At 46.3% G+C, this 10,723-nt stretch overlaps 1 protein-coding gene across 1 annotated transcript; it reads right to left on the reverse strand.

Annotated features, from left to right (window-relative positions):
- Positions 1-2,662: 2,662 nt before the first annotated feature.
- Positions 2,663-6,185, reverse strand: LOC125508581 (cytochrome P450 81Q32-like). The gene is made up of 2 exons (XM_048673333.1): positions 5,147-6,185; positions 2,663-3,520 (listed from the first exon to the last, which is right to left on the reverse strand). The coding sequence occupies exons 1-2, from the start codon at positions 6,080-6,082 to the stop codon at positions 2,906-2,908; spliced, it is 1,551 nt and encodes a 516-aa protein (XP_048529290.1). The 5' UTR covers positions 6,083-6,185; the 3' UTR covers positions 2,663-2,905.
- Between the last annotated feature and the right edge of the window lie 4,538 nt (positions 6,186-10,723).

The raw sequence follows: 10,723 nt of genomic DNA on the forward strand, positions 1-10,723 counted from the left end.
ATATTATTCCCTCTCTCATATTTTGATATCGGAAAAATAATTGAAGATGAAATAAATAAATCAAATGATCCTCTTTTCAAATTCGAGAAATCTCAAATTATGAAAATAACGAATCTCCAAACTCTCTCCGAAGGTCCTTGAGTTGCGTGAAATTTCTAAGGATCGACCAAAAATGCAAGAAAATAGATATGCAATGATGATCTAAATGTATACATATCCAAATTGAAAATTTGGGATGTTACAGCTCCCCTTGTGTCGAATCAATAAATTTGGGTTGAATACTCTACCCTCGAAAACTATTGCGATCCCCTATACTTGTGGGTTATCATATTACCGAGTGGGCCCAGAGATACCTCTCCGACAATCGGAGTGAAAAATCCTAATATCGAAATACGCCAACCCAACAAGTACCTTCGGAGACACCTGTAGAGCACCTTTATAATCACCCAGTTACGTTGTGACGTTTTGTAGCACACAAAGTGTTCCTCCGGTAAACGGGGGTTGCATAATCTCATAGTCATAGGAACATGTATAAGTCATGAAGAAAGCAATAGCAACATACTAAATGATCAAGTGCTAAGCTAACAGAATGGGTCAAGTCAATCACATCATTCAACTCTTTGTCTATGGTTAGGAAACATAACCATCTTTGATCAACGAGCTAGTCAAGTAGAGGCATACTAGTGACACTCTGTTTGTCTATGTATTCACACATGTATCATGTTTCCAGTTAATACAATTCTAGCATGAATAATAATCATTTATCTTGATATAAGGAAATAAATAATAACTTTATTATTGCCTCTAGGGCATATTTCCTTTAGTCTCCCACTTGCACTAGAGTCAATAATCTAGATTACACAATAATGATTCTAACACCCATGGAGCCTTGGTGCTGATCATGTTTTGCTCGTGGAAGAGGCTTAGTCAATGGGTCTGCAACATTCAAATCCGTATGTATCTTGCAAATCTCTATGTCTCCCACCTGGACTTGATCCCGGATGGAGTTGAAGCATCTCTTGATGTGCTTGGTTCTCTTGTGAAATATGGATTCCTTTGCCAAAGCAATTGCACCAGTATTGTCACAAAAGATTTTCATTGGACCCGATGCACTAGATATGACACCTAGATCGGATATGAACTCCTTCATCCAAACTCCTTCATTTGCTACTTCCGAAGCAGCTATTACTCTGCTTCACATGTAGATCCCACTACGACGCTTTGTTTAGAACTGCACCAATGGACAGCTCCACCATTTAATAAAAACACGTATCCGGTTTGCGATTTAGAATCGTCCAGATCAGTGTCAAAGCTTGCATCGACACAACCATTTACGACGAGCTCTTTGTCACCTCCATAAATGAGAAACATATCCTTCGTCCTTTCAGGTATTTCAGGATGTTCTTGACCGCTGTCCAGTGATCCACTCCTGGATTACTTTGGTACCTCCCTGCTAAACTAATAGGAAGGCACACATCAGGTCTGGTACACATCATTGCATACATGATAGAGCCTATGGCTGAAGCATAGATAACATCTTTCATTTTCTCTCTATCTTCTGCAGTGGTCGGGCATTGAGTCTTACTCAACTTCACACCTTGTAACACATGCAAGAACCCTTTCTTTGCTTGATCCATTTTGAACTTCTTCAAAACTTTGTCAAGGTATGTGCTTTGTGAAAGTCCAATTAAGCGTCTCGATCTATCTCTATAGATCTTGATGCCCAATATATAAGCAGCTTCACCAAGGTCCTTCATTGAAAAACTCTTATTCAAATATCCTTTTATGCTATCTAGAAATTCTATATCATTTCCAATCAACAATATGTCATCCACATATAATATCAGAAATGCTATAGAGCTCCCACTCACTTTCTTGTAAATACATGCTTCTCCAAAAGTCTGTATAAAACCATATGCTTTGATCACACCATCAAAACATTTATTCCAACTTCGAGAGGCTTGCACTAGTCCATAAATGGATCGCTGGAGCTTGCACACTTTGTTAGCTCCCTTTGGATCGACAAAACCTTCTGGTTGCATCATATACAACTCTTCTTCCAGAAATCCATTCAGGAATGCAGTTTTGACATCCATTTGCCAAATTTCATAATCATAAAATGCGGCAATTGCTAACATGATTCGGACAGACTTAAGCATCGCTACGGGTGAGAAAGTCTTGATACATAAGGGGGATGTGCTGCAAGGCGATTAAGTTGGGTAACGCCAGGGTTTTCCCAGTCACGACGTTGTAAAACGACGGCCAGTGAATTGTAATACGACTCACTATAGGGCGAATTCGAGCTCGGTACCCGGGGATCAGCCTCGTCGTGTTGCCCCCGACCTCGGAGTGCTGCTTTCTCTCGTCCAAAGAATTACTTGTCTAAATTCCGTTTTCAGACAACTGATAAATAGCAAAACCACTGCAAAAAATTTCACAGGTGGGTATTCCCGCTTTCATTTCCTTATCTTTCTATTACCTGCTTATTTGCAAATACAGAAAAAAAAAGTTTTGATTCTAAGATCTGAGATCCTTTTTTTTTTGCGGCGTAAGATCTGAGATTCTAAGTGAAACTGCCTTCCCTCGCATGCCCAGATCGGTGTAAGCCCAAATCATGAACGTTCGTACCCTACATTTTTTGAATTGCAATTTTACAGAGAGATGATATAAATAGTTACCCCATATGAAACATTCTTGCTACAAACTAAATTACAAATTGCTGGTTTGGTACTACCTGGATCCACGAGCTAACTACCTAGATAGCTTAGCTGGTTCTCACAAAACCCTGACACGTACCTGTAATTTACATACGATGATATCTAGCCTGACTCTGCTCACACAAAGTCACAAGTTTATTTACTACATCAGCAGGCTATCAAAACCACGATGCCAAGAAGTTCGGCCATCAGAGGCTCTGAAGCACGTCGCGCATGGCCGGGCGCGGCCTGCACACGGCCTCGAGCGGCACGACCTTGGGGATGGTGAGCCCGCCGCCCTCCGTCATGTCCACCTCCGCGCCGTCCACGCGCTCCCAGTCGAAGCACTGCACCAGCGTGGCCAGCACCATGCCGATAGCCCGCAGCGCCAGCGTCTCCCCGGGGCACCGCCGCCGGCCCATCCCGAACGGGATCATGAACCGCCCCTCCGCCTTCCCGTCCTCGAACCGCTCCGGGACGAACTCCAGCGGCCGCTCCCACGCCGCGGGGTCCCGGTGGATGGCGTACGCGTTCACCATCAGCATCGTGCCGCTCGGCACGTTGTAGCCGCCCACCTTGCAGTCCGCCGAGGACTCGTGCGGCAGCAGCATCGGCGCCGCCGGGTACAGCCGCAGCGTCTCGCTCACGATGCACTGCAGGTAGGCGAGCCGCGGCACGTCGTCGGCGGTCACCAGCCGGGAGGTGCCCACGGACGCGTCGATCTCGGCCTGCGCCTTTTTGAGCGCCGCCGGGTGGTTCAGCAGCAGCGACATCGCCCACTCCGTCGTCGTCGACGTGGTCTCCGTTCCGGCCCCAAATAAATTCTGCACATAGTCCATTGAGAAAACGAGGGTTATTGGTGAGATGGTGGCGTGAGTAATTCTGCAGAGAATTCACCAAGAAAATGAGTGCAGTGAGATCGTGACATGAGTATGATTGCCTCCACGAGTTTTAGTTTATCAGATTGGGGAGAAGAGACATTACAATCGTCGGTGCACTGTCACAAAGCACAACAGCCAAAGTATGCTCACTTGCGCACTGACATGACATGTTGGATCCATCCAACCAAGTGATATGGCGTTATCTACCGTGCTGGCTAGCTAGTGACCCACTGACCGCTCAAGTACTGAACCCATATACACCACGATAGTATTCTTGTCCCATATGCTCCTGCAGTCCCTACGTCGCGTGGCCTCTAGTAGTATTTCACGATGCATGATAAATAAAAAATTAGAGTGATGGCTAGACTATATCTGGCCATGGGCCGGGCCGGGCCGGGCCTAAAAAAGCCCATGGCAGAAAACTGAGGCCCAGGCCCTATCACCGGGCCTACTTTTCAAGCCCAAGCCCGGCCCATCTGGTAAAAAGCCCTGAAAAGCCCTTAGGGCTTAGGGTCGTGGGCTGGGCCTCTTCCTTAAAATGTCAATATGCTAAGCCCAAGCCCACCCAGGCCCTGCTAGTGGGCTCAAAACTCAGGCCCAAGCCCGGCCCACGGTCAAGCCCATCGGGCCTAGGCCCTGGATTTTAGGGCCGGGCCTGGGTGGGCTGACAGGGCCGGGCCTGAGATGGCCAGGACTAGGCTAGACTGACTCTCGTCGTGCTGCTGTCTGTCTGTTGACTTAATCTTAAAGGATGTACGGGTAGCTACCTCCGTCATGGTTTATAAGTCTTATTTGTATTTTGTGTCAATTTTTGACTAAAAATTTAACTAACAAAATATTAATGCATGTTATAAAAAATGATATCATAAAAAACTATATTATTGGATTTATATTTGACTATAGTTTTTAATTATATTATTTTTTATGACATGCATTAGCATTTTGTTGGTTAAATTTAAGAATAAATTTTGGCATGGAATACAAAAATGATTAATAAATCAAGACGAACGTAGTAATTGCCTTGGTGAAGACAAACTAAGATAAAGAAGGATCTATAGATGTGCTTTAGTTATTGTATATCTAAAATGAGTTACTAAATTATAAGAAAAATAAAAAAATACTTGCATAAATTTTAACGTAAAATCAAGCTTAGATGTGCAATACTTGAAACATATCTAGATAATCCCTCTGTCCGGTGAAGAGTGTATATCTAGCTTTAAAATTTGTCCACAAAAGAATGTACTTCTATTTTCCTAATGCACTTTAAAGTAGGAAAAAAATACTTCTCTCTCATCACACGGCAATCAAGACCAATAGCAATCTACACATGATCTTCTTAATTTGTACATGCACTTAGCTCATTGAGGGTTGGATAACTAAAGATGAGAGAGATGGTGGCTTGCACCTTTCCAATGCATTTTTTACTCAAATCCATAACTTGTCCTAAAATTTATAGATGTACACTCTTCACCGGACCGAGAAAGTATGCTTTAGCAAAATTGTAGTAGTAATTAACATATATTAGAGATAGACCAAGCGAGAAGAGGAGGTGGAAACAGGATAGCTCACCGCGCAGAGAGCCATGATCATGGTATCGGTGTACACCTCCGGCTCCGTCTTCTGCAGAGTGAGCAGCACGGCGATCATGCTCTTCTTGTCGCCTTCGGTGCCAGCGTCGTCGAGCCTCCGGCGCTCGTTGTCGATGAGACGCAGCATGAAGGCGTCCCTCCTGCTCACGGCGGCCAGGATCTTGTTCCTAACGCCGAACACGTCGAACCACCGCAACACCGGCAGGTAATCCCACGTGTTGGCGGCGCCGAGGTACGGGATGAGCTCGTCCACCACCTTCTTGAACTCCTGGGCCTCCACGGACATGTCCGTGTCGGCGTCGGCCTCCGACCGGGTCGCCTTGGTCTGGGCGATGGTCTCCATGAGCACGCTGAGGGAGAGCTCGAAGAGCCTCCGCTTCAGCTGGACCTGCGCGGCGCCATCGCCGCCGGGGGACGCCGCGGCGGCGCGGAACAGCCGGCGCGTCATGGCGCGCACCTCGCCGGCGATGACGCCCGACATGCAGGCGACGCGGTGCGCGGAGAGCAGCTGCACGGCGGCGACGCGGCGGAGGTTGCGCCAGTGCGGGCCGTAGCTGGACGTGACGAGCGCGGCGCCGTCGAAGGAGACGAGCAGCTGCGAGGGGAACCGGGGCCGGTTGGCGAACGTCACGTCGTGCTCCGTGAAGCACTCCCTGGCGCACTCCGCCGAGGAGACCACAACGGCGCGGCGCGAGCCGAGCCGCAGCGAGAAGACCGGGCCGAGGCGCGCGGCGAGGCGGTGCAGCGCGGCATGGAACGGCTTCTCCAGGAGGTGGAGGTGGCCGAGGAACGGGATGGCCGGGGGGCTCGGCGGCAGCTGCGCGGCGCCCTTGCCGCCGCGCCGGCCATTGCCCAGAACGTAGTGGATCAGGAAGAGGAAGGCGATGGTGAGGATGGCAATGTACGCCTTATCCATGGCTAACAGAGTGGTCCGGGGGAGGTGATGTGTCTCGAGCCGTGACACTTGAGGTCTCGGGTTGATTGGATGTGTGTGCTGTGTGGCAGTGGCAGCATCCTGCATGGCGGCCTATATATAGCGCGCGCGCTTCGCCTTGTTCTAGAAGGCTCAGCGTAGCGCCATGCCTGCGGTACAGTTTGCATACGCCATGCCTGACGTCCATGGCGATGAGGTGGGCTAAGCCAGAGTTTTTAGGGCTCGTGTCACGATGGTTCGTACGTGGAGGCCGTGGCTTTGTCTTGTTGCTCGTGCGTCGCTGGCTCGAGATCCCTCTTTCCTCTCGGCTGCAAAGGCCAACTCGAACTGGATCTGGTGGGGATTTTTCTTTGGAAGCAAGCAACTCTCAACGGGAGCCATGTCAATGAGGTGGACTCCATCAGAGTTTTTCCTTTGGTGGTGTCACAATGCATGGTTCGATCGTGGTTCGTACATGGAGGGCGAGGCCAAGCCAAACTGTATCTGGTGGGCTTTTCCTTTGGAAACAAGGAACTCTCAACGAGAACCATGTCGATGAAACAAAGCATGTGCACCATGTGCACATCCAGTCAATTTTGTTGTGCTGCGCACGCTATTGAAGTCCGGGGCTGTTTGGTTCTAGGACTAGTATTGCCATATATTATCACACATTTTGCCAAACTTGTCTAAGGTTAGTTCATCAAAGTGAGAGCTATAAGTTGGCAAGCCTAAGGGAATTTTGCCATATTTTTTGTGTGTATACCATGTGGGGCCCAAGTGTGGCTTGTCAAAGATGTGGCTTGAACCAAACATTCACCTAAGTTGGTCAAACTTACCTAACCTTAGGTGTGGCAATCTTTGGCAAAGTTTAGTCACAAACCAAACAGCCCCTCCATTTTTCACTCCCAGCTGGGCAGCTATGAGTTCTAGGCATCTTCAACACCGACCCGCAAACAAATCGCATGCGTTCGGACCGTGGAAGCCATCCAACACGATCATGTGTCGATCCGTGGCGCGGTCCGGATGCGATTTCTCCTGCAAATCAGAGACAAACATGGCGGGTTTTGCGGAAGTTCGGACTGATCCCATACCCAGTTCTGACCGCCTTGAACCACCAAAAGCCCCTCCCCCCTCTCGTGCATTTTCGGTCAGTGCCGCTCTAGAGCGTCAGCGCCTGAATTCATGCCCGGCCAGAACGGACGCGACCACTCACTGACGCTAGCATTGAAGCAACGCACCAGCCGAGAGAACGCCGCTCCCGGTGCAGGCGACTGTCGCACGTTCAAACAACACGGCGGCTGCATATCCGTCCGTCTGCCAGCCACATTGGTAGCACGTGGTTGCCGAGGCGTCTCCACCGGCGTCACCCATGTGTCCCTCTGCCGCCCACCATTGCTATATAAACCGATGCCTCAGCTATAGCCGCAGTCATCCGCCTTCGATCCCTCTCCGCACCACTCCCATCATGGATTCCTCCCCCGCCAAAGCTCTCTAGATGGGGCTGGTGTCGGACCAAAAGAAGGAGATGACCGCCATTGATACGTCCATTTTGCATCATGCTTTTATATCGATATTTATTGCATTATGAGCTATTATTACACATTATGTCACAACACTTATGCCTATTCTCTCTTATTTTACAAGGTTTACATAAAGAGGGAGAATGCCGGCAGCTGGGATTCTAGGCTGGAAAAGGAGCAAATATTAGAGACCTATTCTGCACAGCTCCAAAAGTCATGAAACTTCACGGAAGCTATTTTCAGAATATATAAAAAATACCGAGCGCAAGAAGTTCCAGAGGGGGCTCACACCCTGGCCACAAGGGTGGGGAGCGCGCCCCCCTGCCTCGTGGGCCCCCTGGTGGCCCTCCGATGCCCATCTTCTGCTATATGGAGTCTTTCGTTGAGGAAAAAATCATAAGAAAACTTTCGGGACGAGACTCCGCCGCCACGAGGCGGAACCTTGGCGGAATCAATCTAGGGCTCCGGCGGAGCTGTTCTGCCGGGGATACTTCCCTCCGGGAGGGGGAAATCATCGCCATCGTCATCACCAACGCTCCTCTCATCGGGAGGGGGCCAATCTCCATCAACATCTTCACCAGCACCATCTCCTCTCAAACCCTAGTTCATCTCTTGTATCCAATTCCTGTCTCTAAGTCTGGGATTGGTACCTGTAGGTTGCTAGTAGTGTTGATTACTCCTCGTAGTTGATACTAGTTGGTTTATTTGGTGGAAGATCATATGTTCATATCCTATATGCATATTAATACCCCTCTGATTATGAACATGAATATGCTTTTTGAGTAGTTACGATTGTTCCCGAGGACATGGGAGAAGTCTTGCTATTAGTAGTAATGTGAATTTGGTATTCGTTCGATATTTTGATGAGATGTATGTTGTCTCTCCTCTAGTGGTGTTACGTGAACGTCGACTCTACATGACATTTCACCATTATTTGGGCCTAGAGGAAGGCATTAGGAAGTAATAAGTAGATGATGGGTTGCTAGAGTGACAGAAGATTAAACCCTAGTTTATGTGTTGCTTCATAAGGGGCTGATTTGGATCCATATGTTTCATGCTATGGTTAGGTTTACCTTAATACTTCTGTTGTAGTTGCGGATGCTTGCAATGGGGATTAATCATAAGTGTGATGCTTGTCCAAGTAAGGACAACACCCAAGCACCAGTCCACCCACATATCAGATTATCAAAATACCGCACGCGAATCATATGAACGTGATGAAAACTAGCTTGACGATAATTCCCATGTGTCCTCGAGAGCGCTTTACTTCATATAAGAGTTTGTCCAGGCTTGTCCTTTGCTACAAAAAGGATTGGGCCACCTTTCTGCACTTTATTTACTTTTGTTACTTGTTGCTCGTTACAAATTATCTTATCACAAAACTATATGTTATCTATAATTTCAGTGCTTGCAGAGAATACCTTGCTGAACCGCTTATCATTTCCTTCTGCTCCTCATTGGGTTCGACACTCTTACTTATCGAAAGGACTACGATAGATCCCCTATAATTGTGGGTCATCAAGACTCTTTTCTGGCACTGTTGTCGGGGAGTGAAGCGCCTTTGGTAGGTGGAATTTGGTAAGGAAAAATTTATATAGTGTGCTGAAATTTACTGTCACTTGTTACTATGGAAAGTAATCCTCTGAGGGGCTTGTTCGGGGTATCTTCACCTCGACCAGTAGAGCAAAGAGTTGCTCCTCAACCTACTCAACCTACTGAACCTACTGAAAATGAAAATGTCTACTTTGAAATTCCTTCGGGTATGGTAGAAAAACTACTAGCTAATCCTTTTGCAGGAGATGGAACATTACATCCTGATGAGCACCTAACATATGTGGATGAAGTTTGTGGATTATTTAAGCTTGCAGGTATGCCCAATGATGTTATCAAGAAGAAGGTCTTCCCTTTATCTTTGAAGCGAGATGCATTGACATGGTATAGGCTATGTGATGATATGGGATCATGGAACTACAAATGATTGAAATTGGAATTTCATCAGAAGTTTTATCCTATACATCTTGTTCATCGTGATCGCAATTATGTATATAATTTTTGGCCTCGCGAAGGAGAAAGCATCGCTCAAGCTTGGGGGAGGCTTAAATCAATGTTATATTCATGCCCCAATAATGAGCTCTCAAGAGAAATGATTATCCAAAAAAATTATGCTCGGCTTTCTGGTAACAATCACACCATGCTCGATACTTCTTGTGCTGGCTCTTTTATGATGAATACTATTGAATTCAAATGGGATTTATTGGAAAGAACTAAACGCAACTATGAAGATTGGAATCTCGACGAAGGTAAGGAGTCAGGTATGACACCTAAGTTTGATTGTGTTAAATCTTTTATGGATACCGATGTTTTCCGTAAATTTAGTACTAAATATGGACTAGACTCTGAGATAGTAGCTTCTTTCTGTGAATCTTTTGATACTCATGTTGATCTCCCTAAGGAGAAGTGGCTTAAATATCATCCTCTCATAGAAGTAAAAGTAGTTGCACGTATTAAAATTGAAGAAAATACTATCACTTATAATGATCCTAATATTCCTACTGCTTATGTTGAGAAACCACATTTTCCTGTTAGGATAAAAGATCATGCTAAAGCTTCAACTGTGGTTCGTAAAAGCAATATTAGAACCTATACACCTCCTGAGCAAGTTAAAGTTGAACCTAATATTGCTATTGTTAAGGATCTCTTGGCTGATAATATTGATGGGCATGTTATTTATTTCTGTGATGAAACTGCTAGAATTGCTAAACCCTATGCTAAAGATAAACATAGACTTGTAGTAGGCATGCCTATTATTTCTATTTAAATAGGGGATCATTGTTATCATGGCTTGTGTGATATGGGTGCTAGTGCTAGTGCAATACCTATTGACTTATACAAAGAAATTATGCATGATATTGCACCTGCTGAGTTAGAAGATATTGATGTCACAATTAAACTTGCCAATAGAGATACTATTTCACCAATTGGGATTGTTAGAGATGTTGAAGTCTTGTGTGGAAAAACTAAATATCCTGCTGATTTTCTTGTTCTTGGTTCCCCACAAGATAGTTTTTGTCCCATTATATTTGGTAGACCCTTCTTAAACACTGTTAATGCTAGGATAGACTGC

Source organism: Triticum urartu, chromosome 5, assembly GCF_003073215.2.
Source record: "Triticum urartu cultivar G1812 chromosome 5, Tu2.1, whole genome shotgun sequence".
Taxonomy (NCBI): Eukaryota; Viridiplantae; Streptophyta; class Magnoliopsida; order Poales; family Poaceae; genus Triticum; species Triticum urartu.